Source organism: Hypanus sabinus, chromosome 3, assembly GCF_030144855.1.
Source record: "Hypanus sabinus isolate sHypSab1 chromosome 3, sHypSab1.hap1, whole genome shotgun sequence".
NCBI lineage: Eukaryota > Metazoa > Chordata > Chondrichthyes > Myliobatiformes > Dasyatidae > Hypanus > Hypanus sabinus.
In genome coordinates this window covers 40,077,544-40,091,213 of record NC_082708.1, presented here as the reverse complement: position 1 = coordinate 40,091,213, position 13,670 = coordinate 40,077,544, and the positions used below count along the sequence as shown (strand labels likewise).

The following is a 13,670-nucleotide window of genomic DNA, read 5'->3' as shown; positions in this document are numbered from 1 at the left end:
GTGGTAGATGTGGGTACACTTACATCATTTGGACAGGTTGATGGATAGGAAATGTGTAAAGGTTCAAATGTGGACAAATGGGACTGGCTCAGAAGACACCTGGGTCAGCATGGAAGAGTAGGGGCGAAGAGTCTCTTTCCGTGCTATATGATTCTTTGACTTAATTTGCTACTTGCTACATGAAGCAGTTGGATTAAAAATTTGTCTTTTGTTGCGGATGCAAAATATTTAGGTTTATTAGACTCCGTTTCAGAAATTTGATTAAAAAAGGAAGCATAATGTAGAATTGAACTTCCAGTTGTCTTTATCTGTTGTTTCTTGCATTACTGCCAGTAGAATTGTTTGTCAAGACATTATTTTCTTGTGGAAATAATAAGAAAAATGCTATTAAAACTCAGCAATTTTGGCTGCAGCTTGGAGAGAAAAAGTCAACTTTTCCTACTGCTGATCTGTCAGTTTTCCAGCATCTTTAGATATTTTTACTTTTGTGTATGCTATATATACATACTTGTGATATAAAGGGATCAGAAATATTTCAGGAATACATTTTTAACTTTTCATTGTGTTTGTTTTTCAGCACCTTTGTGACAGTATGCATGGGATAAATCAGTAGTGAGTAATAAGCAGCCTGCATACAAATCAGTCAGGTTAATGATCATGGCTCAAACCAATAGAACTCAAAGACTGGCCAGCAAAATAATGCTGGACTATTCACCATATTGTAGGTACACCTGTGCAGGCTTATATCCAACCTAAAACATACCTATGGTGTTGGTAATTAGTTCATAGTTGTCATATTTATATAAGCCTTTGTAGAATGTGACAATGTAAGCCTATGTCAATTGTGCATTGCAAATCAGTACTCATGGGATACAACAGGATTGAGATCTAAGCTATTTAAAATCAATATCAATACCTTGGATGAAGGGATTGAATGTTGTTAGGTGTGCTGATGATACAAATATGTTTTGAGGAGTTCACATAGAATCTGATAGATAGGTCACGTGAGTGGGCAAGTGAGTGAGTTTCACCCTCCTATCCTCCAGGGAAAACAAGCCCAGTGTGTCCAATCTCTCCTCATAACTAAAGTCCTCACATCTTAGCAATATCCTGGTAAATCTTCTCTAGAATCTCTCCAGTGTAATCACTTCCTATAGTGTGGTGACCAGAACTGCATGCATTATTCCTCTCTGTTATTTTTTTTTACTGAAAACAGTCGCTCTTTCTATTTCCTTTGTTCTATGAAAAATCTTGAATCAATATTTATGCTTTACTTTCCGAGGTATACACACTCTTCCATTTCTGGCAGCGTTGGCATTCCAGAATGTAACCATTGCACCTGTTTCAGCGACCAAGTAATGGAATTTTCTGCCATTCTGGTGATGGATCTTCAGCCTGAAACATTGCCTCTGTTTCTCTCTCCACAGATTCTGCCTGACCTGCTGAGCATTCCATAAAATTTTGTTCTCATCTCAGATTTCCAGCATCTGCAGTTTAAAAAAAATCAGTAGAATTCTCTTTATAAGCCTTTTTATTTTTCTTAAAACTTAGTTCCCTTAATATACTACTACGTCGACTCAGGCCTAGGGGGCTGGCGTCAGGCACAATGATGGACTCTCCATTCCTCCCTCTCCCTCATCAGTGTCTTCAGATCATCTACATTAGCTACACGGCTATCTTCTAGGAGTGTGTTGACCGTAGTCTTAGGAGAGTGCCCAGGGTTCATTCCCCCCCGATGCACCATCAATAACTCACACTGAGACGTAAGGCGAGATATCGGCTTTTATTGACTGGAAGAAGGAACCAGGAGTGAGTGTCCATCAAACTATGTCCTGGAGACTGAGGCTGATGTCAGGCCTCAGATCGTCTTTATACAGGGGCCTGTGGGAGGAGCCACAGGAGCAGTCAGCAGGGGGCGTCCAGACAGGCATATAGTTCACCACACCCCCCACCCCCCATGCTTGGGCTCCCATGTGATGACTAGGCTGGCAGGTAGCTCAGAGTGGCCTAGACAGTGCCCCGCTAGTTGCAGTCTTCTCGCCTTGCTTGTAGTGGTGAGCATCGGTATGTCATCATAGAGCTCAACATTCGTCATCTGCTGTTGCCAACTTACATCAAGAGCCACCTAGAGCATGCATGTATTCCCTTAATATGCCTTGGTATAATTTTTTTTGGAAAAGCAAGCAGGGTTGCTCCTTTGAATTTAGGATATCCCTGATGTCTAGGTCCTGCTATAATTTTTAGCAGACCCTGCTTAGGATTTATTAATCTTTCTTTTCCAGATATGACGGTTTATTTCAGAACTCTGCAAGTAGAAATTGAAGCCTGTACAAACTGCCAAGGGAGCTTGCAAATGAACTCTAGATCTCGGGATACTTTTTTCCTCCTCCTCTTTATCTCGTGGACAGAAAGGTGCCCAAAGCAGTAATTATTTTTACAATTCATTTTTAGAACAGGTATGTGGTCTGTAGCAAAGGTACCAGTCTCCATTTAATGAGATCCCTAAACAAATGGGGGAGAGGGAGGATAGAAAATATTTAATCCAGTTCGACACTTACTCTGTGAGTGCTTCATTGTCAAGTGACCATTACTGAATTTCCTTTCAACAGTAACTCAAATCAAGCTTGCTTCTATGATGTACAGGAGTTCTCAGAAGACTTCAGAACCAAGCAGATAAATTCTCTGCACATTCTAGTCACATTTAAACTTTACTCAAAACCGTCAGAGAGGAAGTTGATTATTTATTCAATTGCTTTATGTGGGACTTTGCCAAGTCCATATTGGCTGTTGTATTTTGGTGTATTATTTTCTCTTATTGGCTCTGAAGTGTTTTGGGATTTACTTTACAGATGTTAGGAAACTTGAAGTATGCATGGAATGATGCTGTATTTAGAATGATACATTATTGGTGTACTCATCTCTGTATCTGTTTTATGACCAAGAAAAACTTTCTCAATACATAAATGATGAATATATAGCAAATTTGAATTATTGGCATGCAATTATTAGCATTATGAATGGATAGTAGAACTCCTTCAATTTTATTGTATTTTCATATAGAATTGATATATTATTTTGAGAGTATTCTAACAATAATTTCTAATGAAATAACTGACAGACATTCACAGGACTGTGATTGACACTCACATTCCAGAAATCTCCAACATATAAATCTGATGCTTTGCTGTTTTTATGAGTTGTTATGTCAGTTCCTATTTCAAAATAAAATTCTTCTTTTCTGTATTTCAGTGGACCAGAAGAAAAACAGCATACCAATTGTCCAGAGATCAAGTCTGCCCAAACCTGGGCACTCTGGACTTCGTCCCCCTGGTTACTCTCGATTGCCAGCAGCTAAACTTATGGCTTTTGGATTTGTCAGAAGTTCAAGTCTGTCATCAGTATCAAGCAACCAGTCCAATGACAGTGTGCATAGTGACCACGGCAAGACTGCAAATCGTAAGCTACAGTTCAAACATTTTTCATATTCCTGAACATGTCTGTGAATTTATTCATCTTAAAGGAATCGAATGGCCACCCTGAATTTTGATTGAAATGACATAAACTTTCAGACTTCTGAAACAGGTAAAGTCAGAAAACGTAAGAGAGAGTTATTGGAATTAAGCTTAAGTACTTATTGGTATATACATCTAAAATTTGATTTCCTAGTATCTTATACCATTCCATATGGTACATTATGTAATGTTAGTATTTTGGAGACAGGCATATTTCAGTTAAATATTGTGCAGAATGTTGTAAGTCATTGAAGATGTTACAAACGGGTTTTGAATGACCCTGCCAGCGACAAGTTTTTGGAATTCATAGACTTGGGCTGAAATTGTATTGAATTCCAGCTCCAGTTTCAGGCTGTTACCTATGAAGTGCATTGCTTAACCAAGAAAATAAAATTATGCTGCTAACTGTGCATTGCTGAAGGCTTGCAATATTCAAATTTATGCACATGCATTCAAGTCTTGAAGTGGGAAATATGTTCTCAGATGTCTTGGCAAAAAAAAAATTTAAAGTTAAATATAATTTTATAATGTCCAAATTATATTACATCTATTCTGAACTCAAATGAAAATGAAACAGCTTTAGAAGATAAGCCGACATTCTTGCATCAATGCAAAGTCAGAACTGCCCTGAATTGATGTAGAAATGGTCATTTAGCCACTTTCTAAGAGAAATGCAAACTTAACGAGTGTAAGCAAAGGAATAAATAGTGAATGTGTAGTATTCATACAGCCTTGTTCACAGTGAACATTGTGTCACTATATTTTCATCTCTAATTTATTAGCGGGAGGAATTAAGTATAATGTTTACAGCTGAGAAATACTGTTGGTAATCAACACACCCATCTAGGCTTGACTTTAACCTTGCTCTCATCACATTGTTAAAGTGCATGAATCACAGACTCACAAGCATTTGCTGCCCAAATACTAATTTCTGGAAATAACGAGAAACATAAGCAAAGAACTGTTAGTACCTGCAGTTGAACTCTGTCTTTTTGTGTGTTTCCCCCTACCCATCAGTCTGTGGTTTTGTTTTACCATGTGCTCATGTTTGTTTTCATGCTCCTGCTCTACTCTGGCCCCTGTATTATTGAGTTCTCCACCTCTCACCTGATTCTCATTATTACCTGTATTGCTGCCACCTGTGTCTCATTGTGCTCCACCTATCATCTGCCTCTGTTTATTGCTCAGTGTATTTCAGTCCTGTGTTTTCACCTGTCTGTTACCAGATTGTGCCAGTGAACTTTCCTGAGCCTTTCCAGTATTCCCATCTGTACTGTGTCTGTCTGAATATTGACTCTGCCTGTTTCCTGATTCTGGTTTTTGGATTTCTTTGAATGCTTTGATCTCTGCCTGAACTTTGACACTGACTTTGTTTGCACGTTGGGATTTGTTACTCAATTAATATCACTGTGTGTGCACAGTACTGGGTCTGTGATTGGATCCCTGCTCCATTACCCTGATGATACAATCTGGACATAATGAATCCAGCAGACCCCAATCATCTGAGAACTGTCCTGAAACAACAGGGAGGGATGCTGGGGAGACACCAGAACCAGCTGGACTCCGTGTTCAGAGTATTGGAGTCACTTTCTGCCAATCTTGTGGCCCAGCCTCAGTCACTCCAGCTGTCCCAGAGCGCCCATCAACATTCTGCGACTGCATCTTCCGCCCCGTTCTCCATGTTCTCGTTTACTCCTCCTGTCCTGCCTCCTCCAGAAAAGTACTCAGGTGAGCCTGGTACCTGCTGCTCTTTTCTTTCCCAGTGCTCCCTCATTTCTGAATTACAACCAACAACCTTTCTGACTGATGGAGACAAGGTAGATGATGTCATCACCCAACTGTCTGGTCAGGTGAGAGAATGGGAAACAGCCATCTGGGAAGCAGGCTCACCTTTCTGCATTGGTTTTCAGTTGCTTTCTGAGGGGATGAGAAAAGTGCTTGATCACTCCAAACATGGGAGAGAGGCTGCCTGTGAAGTGTTGCATATACACCAGGGGTGCAGATCTGTGTCAGATTATGCCATGGAGTTCCGGACCCTAGCCACCTCCAGCAGATGGAACTCGGAGGCACAGTCCTGGTGGATTTGCCCATCCGTATTGATGTTCGCCTTCAGCAGTGCCACGAAGGGAGGGGTTCTAGAGGGTCCCTGGGGTTACGGGGTGAGTTCCAAGCTCCTCATCCGTCTACATTGCCCTGCCATTTGCCCCCATCTACAATTCCAGTTCCAGTCCAAAGTTATGAAGGTTGACTGTACCCGACTGAAAGACAAAGGTGAATCAGCACCCTTTCCTGTGTGTACTGTGGCCAACCAGACCACTTTGTCACCACCTGCCCAGTAAAAGCCAAGCATTCACCAGTAGGATGAGGAGTACTGGTGAGTGTGACCCCACTCACTTTCATGCCTGCTCCTCTGGAGTGGGGCATCCAACGGCAAGTAGTCTCCGTCTTGGTCGCTTCTGGTGTGGAGGGTGTTTTATCGATTCTGACTCGGCTGCCCAGTGGGGACTCCCCACGTCTGCTCTCCAGTCACCATTGGTGGCCAGAGACTCATGTCACAGCCCCGGTGAGTCTCAGTTTATCCAGCAACCATCATGAACAGTTAACCCTTTATGTTATTGACTCTTCTCAAGCTCTCATTATCCTGGGCCATCCCTGATTAGTTAAACACAACCCCATACTGACTGGCTCAGTCACAAGATTGTAGGCTGGAGCCCATTCTGTCACTCCCACTGCCACCGCCATGCTCAGATCCCCTTGTCTCCAAGCTCAGAACCCCCCCCCCCCCGAGGAATTTCCAGACCTTAGTGCCATCCTTCCCGAATACATGAACCTCAGGACTGTGTTTAGCAAGTCCGGGCCACTTCCCTATCACCCCGTTGTCCATATGATTGTGCCAGTGACCTCTTGCCTGGCTCATCTCCCCCAAGGGGCTGCCTGTATTCCCTGACCAGAGCAAAAAGCCATTTATCTTCATGCAGCTTGTTCACCATTCAACAAGATCATAGTTGATCATTCAATTCAGTGCCACATTCCTGTACACATGTATTCCTCCAATAAATTTATATCCAAAGATCAATCACTACCTGAGCAATTGAGTCTTAACAGACCTCTTAGGTATATAATTCCAATGATCCACCACCCTCGGGAGGTGACTTCTGGTCTTGACATTTTAGGTAAGAGAAGCATCATTCATGTTTCTACCCTGTCAACCTCAAAACTCTTGTAGGAGATCATCTCTTATTCTCAAGGTTGTTACAGCTGGGGTGGTAATGGGGACAAGCTCCCACTACCTATTAAATGCTCCCAGTGGCGTGTGCCTGTAGTAGCCTCTGACATCCAAGTTCAGCTCCTCATCTTCATGTGTTGCCTACGAAGCCCAGCAGAACTGTTCCTACTGACAGGAGAAGGGGCAAAGGCAGGTTACTGGCACCTTAAAACCAGTCGCTTCGGGCAAATGGGGCTCGTAAGCTGTGGGTGGCAGCTCATCTAGGATAAGGAAAGCTCTGATCTCAAACCTCCGCTGCCTTGTGGCTATACCCACTCATGGGGAAGGCTTCAGGAGTAAACTCTGAGGGAAAAATCCAGGGCCAGAAGCTCCTGCTGCCATCTGTATTTTTAAATAAATAAATAGTTCGCTTTATTTGAAAATTTAAAAAGAAAAAAAAATGTTGGTACAAGGGATAATATAATATCCGAATATGTTCTCCTGGAGGTGAAACTGGGGAATGCAGGTTTTTTACTAGAAATTGTTAAATCCAGTTCTGACTTGCAAGTCTATAAGTGCACTAAAATGTTGTTTATCAAGCTTGATTTAAGCCAGCATTTACCACATATTGCTTTTGTAAGATTTTAAAAATCTTAACAACACACACAAAATGCTGATGGAACACAGCAGGCCAGGCAGCATCTATAAGGACAAGCACTGTTGACGTTTCGGGCCGAGACCCTTCGTCAGGACTAACTGAAAGGAAAGATAGTAAGATTTCTCTTACTATCTTAATTTGTTTATTCCATAATCACTTTGTGACCAAGTATATAATGCACATTGTCTCTAAGCCAGTATAACCTTCCTAAAAGGGTCATCAAAAACTGAACACCACACTCAAATAAAATCAATTTATAATTGCAATGGTGTTTTGTTTTACAGTCTGTGACCCTTGAAGTTCTATCACAGATCTAATAATAAGCAGTGCAGAAGAACTATATTATGCTGAAGCCAGCAACCCATTAGCTCTCCTGATCCCTTTTCCCACTTACTTGCTAGTAGTTAATCACTTATTTTCTCTGACCCTAAATCATTGTTCATCAGCTCCCTGGAGTATATTGAACACCAGGTTTACTGTCCTTACAGAATGCACTGCTTCAGGTTTAGTTAGACTAAATTGCATCTGCTGGTGGCTGGCTATTCACTTAATCTTTAATATTCTTTTACAGTTTGCTTTGTGCTGTAGGCAGAAAGCAGGTTAGGTTTACAGAAAGAGATGAGAATAGAAAAACACGTGTGAAACAAATGCTAAATATCTAGAGCATAATAATAGAAATATAATATGCAATCATTTTGATAAAAATGCTTCTTTCCAAGACAGGGGTTGCTGACCTTTTTAATGCCAGGAAACAACACTATCAAGCAAGGGGTGTATGGACTGGACCCCAGGTTGGGCAGCCCTGCTCTAGGGTATAGCATTTCCTGCACTTTTTCATTACTTGTGTGATTATCATGAGATGGTAATCTTACCTTAATGTCATCGGATGGGTGGTTTTAAAATTTTCCAAGTTGCTTACTGACCAGAAATAAGATAATCAATCCCAAACCCAATTCTACTGGACATGCTGAGGTAAGTGGGTAAACTGCCAACCCGAAGCTGGCAGGTCCTTTATTCACAAGTTAATCAGGATCCAATAATACCATCAAACCTCAACTAGTTCAATATGGCTGGATGAGAAAGTAGTTTATACTTAAGCTGATGTGCAAAGTATCATTTGACTGATATGGCTCTTCTTGTGGCTGTTATGTTTTCTTCTCGGCTTTTCAAGAAGAGCTATAGAATTCTTTCTGGTTCCACAGAGAAAGGTCCAGCATCCTTCTCTAGTGCCTTCATAACCATATGAGGGCATTTCTGTATCTGCCTTCCTGTAAGAGTTTGGAACAACAAACGTAAGTGTTCTCTTCTCCTTCTGGCTCCTGTCCACCGTGCTGAGGTTTCTGGTTAAAATATAAACGTGAAAAGAGCACATATGTGCAGCCAAAAGGGGCACCTATCATCTCTGCAGTCTATCCATGAAACAGGTTGTTTAGTTGCTCAGACACTTCAGGAGGCAAGTATGCAATTAGAAATGGACTGGGTGAATCCAGTGTTGCATATAATTTCTATACAGTAGAAAATGGTTCCCTTCTTAGCCAGCAGGGTGTTCTTAGGGGCTTTCCTTTGTCACCCTTTTGATCTTTGGTGGATGCCATTTTTGTTGATCTTTGTAAGGATTGTGTTCATAGACGTACTGAACTTGCTTGAAACTAAGATGAAACTCAGCATCCATCTTAACTTTGTATGTTAAGGCTTAACATTTTGGTAATGAGGAAAATGTTCCTGAAGTTAAACAGGACCAAAGTGAAACTGAGTCAGGTAATAATTGCCTTGTTTCTTGTCACTTTCACTTTTCCAAGGAGCCAGAAGCTGAGAGTTAGAGAGGGAGCTTGTAAAAATGGAGGTCTGATTTATTACCTTATGGAGGGCAACTTAACTACTAAAAGGAAGGTGGGGTTCAGAGGATTGGCCACTTTGAAGCAGGTACTGGGAGATTCAGCCTGCTTAAGAGTAGGGAACTGAGGTTTTGGCTCAAGAGGATTCAATGAGGAGAAGGTAAGGTTTTTAACTTTCCCGTTAATCTGAGACCTTTGATGCAGTGTAGATAAAATAGCAATCAGGGTGGTTGAATATTCCTCCTGCAAGTCAGAGAACATCACCATCTACCTGACGACTACATCTGTAGGAAGTGCACCCAGCTACAGCTCCCAACAGACCGGGTCAAGGAACTGGAACTGGAATGTACTCAGGAGAATCAGGAAACTGAGGATATCATGGGTGAGAGTTTTAGTGAGGTGGGAGAGGAATGTTGTGATTATACTATACGGCCCACAATAGTCATGGAAAAGAGGAAGAACAGATATGTAGGCAGAGTATAGATTAGTGAAGAAAGAATAGAATTGCCATAGTGGGGGTTGTTAACTTCCCCAATATTAATTGGAACTTCTGTGATCTAAGAAGCTTAGATGGGACATCATTTTTTCAGTGCATCTAACAAGAGTTAATGAAACAGTATGTAGAGAGAACATACTGGATCTGTTTTCAGAAATGAGCCAGGTCAGGTTGTGGACTTGACAGTAGATGAACTTTATTAGAGAATAGTGACTGCAACTCATTATAAGGTAGTTGTAAGTAACAACAAAGCCAAATCTTGGGGGAAGTTACTAATTTAAGTGAGGGAAATTATGAAGGGATGACTTGTGAGATAAGGAATGTTGATTAGGAGCTGCTGCTATCAGACAGGTCCACGTCTGACATGTTTAAAGCCCAGTTGAGCAAAGCTCAGGATCTGCATATGTTCTGTTAAGGAGTTTGGATAAGGACGGGAAGGTAAGGGAAATTGGATGAACCAAGAGGTCCTAAATTTATCCAGAAAGAAGCTAACATCAGATTGGGCCCTTGCGGAATACAAAGTTTCCCCCATTATCTGAAGGTAGAGCGTTCCTATGAAACCATTTGTAAGCCAAAATGTCGAAAAGCGAAAAAGCAATTACCATTTAAATGGGAAAAATTTTTGAGCATTCCCAGACCCAAAAAATAACCTACCAAATCATAACAAATAACACATAAATCCTAAAATAACATGAACATATAGTAAAAGCAGGAATGATATGATAAATATACAGCCTATATAAAGGAGAAATTTTGTATGTACGGTGTAGTTTCACTTATCAGAATGGGGAAGACAGCGAGCCAAAATAGATTTGGAGAAAAAAATTGGCACATACACGTATGCACACACAACTGCCCGCATAAGGCTTCATGGTCATGGTAGTCTTTCTCGGGGTAAACACACGTATAAAGTGGGTGTCTTTTTTACATAAAAGCGAAAATCCTCTTTGGTTAGTGAAAACAGGTACTAATGTAGGTCTTTCGTAACAGCGAGCTGTCGTAAACTGAACTTTCAAAAAACAGGGGCCACCTGGTATAAAGGTACCAGGAAAGTGCTCAAGCAGGTGAATAAGAAGGTCAGAAGGGGCCATGAATTGTCCTTTGCCGGCAGGGTTGTAGATAGTCCAAAAGCATCTTATTCATTTATTAAGAAAAGTGGTTAAGTGAAGAGAAGGGAGGATAAGTTAGGCAGATTGTGCTTGGAGTCAGAGCTGAAGTACTTTATTTTGGTATTTACTGAAGAGGACGAATTGGAGGGTGGCTAATGTGCTGGGGAATTTTGAGATTAAGGAGGAGATTGTGTTGAGTCTTCGGAAAGGCAATAAGGTGGATAAGTCCAGAGGGCCTGATGGCATGATAGCTTAGTGGTTAGTGCAACATTTTATAGCATCAGCGATCGGGGCTCAATTCCCACCACTCTCTGTATGGAATTTGTATGTTCTCCCTTTGACTGCGTGTCTTTCCTCTGGGTGCTCCGGTTTCCTCTCACAGTCCATAGGATGTAGAGGTTGGGGTTAGTAAGGTGTGGGCATACTGTGTTGGTGCTGGAAGCAGACTGTCTCCAGCAGTTTGTATCAGCTACAACATGCACTGCGTCAACTCACCAAGACTCCTTAAACTGCACCTTCCAAACTCCTGACCTGTACTGGCTAGGCCAGGACAAGGGATGTAAAAGCTTGGGAATTGTTCCACCTGGAAGTTGTCTTCCAAGGCATACCACATTCTTATTGGAAATACGTTGTTGTCCCTCACCCTCACTAGGTCAAGGTCCCAGAAGCCCTTCCCTGACAGCTTTGTGGGTACACCCATATCTCAAGGATTACAGCAGTTCAAGGAGGCTGCTCAGCATGACCTTCTCGAGGGCAATAGTAGATGGGCCGCTAACTGCAAGCCCGCTCCCTTTAAATGAATAAGAAAACTTCATGAAACATTACCAAGTATGTAGCTGAACTGATGAAATTATCACAAGACAGTAATTGTGGCAACACATTTTCTCAGATGCCCAGGAACATGTCAGTGTCCATGATGAGTAATGAGACGTGATTATTATCAGAGGTGATTCTGACCTTTGAGAAGTCACTGCAAATTGCCCGGGCAGTTGAATTAGCAAGCAAAACCATGCTGGACATGCAAGTCAGACTAGCTCTGTCGAATAACAGTGTACAGGTGGCAGAAATGGAACAATACACTGTTCCAAAGCAAACTAAATACCATTTTAAAAAGGTAACCTAGGCTTTTGCAAATGCAGAGTGTAACATGCAACAGAAGGATGTGTTGTAGAGTTGTCATTCAACCACAAGGCTGGACATTGTTTTTGCAACAGGAAATACTAGACTGAAGGGGTTAGCTAATGAGTACAAATGGTAACCAGAAATAGACTCTGACAATGAGTAAAAGTTGAAGTCTTGCACCAATTCTCAAGTAAACAGAAATCTGTCTGCATCTGCACCACTGCACCTTCGGGAGTGCTGCTCAGTTACTGAGCCTGGCAGGAGAGGGGCAGAGGTGAGTTACTGGTGCCTCAAAACCAGTCACTTTGGGCAGATGGGATTCATCAGCCATGGTGGCAGCTCATCTAGGAGAAGGAAGACTCTTATCTCAAACCTCAGCTATCTTGTGGCTGTGCCCATTCATGGGGAAAATCTGGAGCTGGAGTCCCTAAAGTAGTCCTGCATTGAATTCAACACTGACTGGCAACTCCAGCAATGCTGCTGGTGACAAACTGTATCGGTCTCTGCCATTCCTTTGGGTTCATCAGATGAACCCAAAATACTCAGGACATCTTCAGGGAGTGGCATCTCAGAAAGGCAGTGTCCATTATTAAGGACCTCCAGCCCCCAGGACATGCCCTTTTCTCACTGTTACCATCAGGTAGGAGATACAGAAGCCTGAAGGCACACACTCAGTGATTCAGGAACAGCTTCTTCCCCTCTGCCATCTGATTCCTAAATGGACTTTGAATCCTTTGACACTACCTCACTTTTTTAATATAAAGTATTTCTTTTTTGCATATTTTTTATCCAAATACGTATACTGTAATTGATTTACTTGTTTATCTAGTATTATTATTTTTATTTATTTTTTCTCTTCAATATTATGTATTGCATTAAACCGCTGCTGCTAAGTTAACAAATTTCACATCACATACCAGTGAAAATAAACCTGATTCTGATTCTGAATAGATAGGGGGAGCTTGTTACATGGGCAACAGCTTTCTCTCCATATCACACTGCCCAGGCTTGCGTATCTAGACAGCTGGGATGCAAAATCCATGGTCAAACCTGACCGATGGAGGCCCTCACCTCACCTCATCTTAGGGAGCTTGTTACATGGGCAACAGCTTTCTCTCCATATCACACTGCCCAGGCTTGCGTATCTAGACAACTGGGATGCAAAATCCATGGTCAAACCTGACCGATGGAGGCCCTCACCTCACCTCATCTTAGGGAATGGCTCAACCAGCCATGGAGCAGTCTCTTTGTTGCTAATGCTAGACCTTTCTGTGGGAGGTGTTCCTACTGATAAGTGATACTCATTTGAAATGGATGGACATACAGTATCAAATGAATATTTCAACATACTACAGTTGTAAAGTTCAGAGAGATGTTCAGTGATCAAAGACTACCTTACATGTTAGTATTGGACAATGGAAGTCGCTTCACAAATATTGAATTTGAAGATATCATGGAATGAAACGGCTTAACAATGTGATATATGCCTGGCTTATTCCTACTGTAATGGAGTAGTAGAGAAAGCTGTCAGGATTCAAGACGGAATCATAACAATGCAGGGTGATAGAATAGTCTGGATTCCTATGGAGTTACTATGTTTATGTACAAATGGACAGTCTCTTGCAGAGTTGTTCATGGCTAGGCAATTGAGGTTAACTCCATTGGAAACCAGAGAACTAAAATTGAGAAAGAATAATTATAAATTAAAGAATTATAAGAGAGCAAGTATTAAC

At 41.6% G+C, this 13,670-nt stretch overlaps 1 protein-coding gene across 1 annotated transcript in view; it reads left to right on the top strand.

The window, feature by feature from the left end:
* Positions 1-13,670, top strand: part of LOC132391221 (microtubule-associated tumor suppressor candidate 2-like) — a 305,375-nt gene that overhangs the window by 79,041 nt on the left and 212,664 nt on the right. Inside the window, exon 3 of the mRNA XM_059964130.1 lies at positions 3,250-3,456. Within this exon, the coding sequence (XP_059820113.1) occupies positions 3,250-3,456 (207 nt within the window). The remainder of the gene's footprint in view (positions 1-3,249; positions 3,457-13,670) is intronic.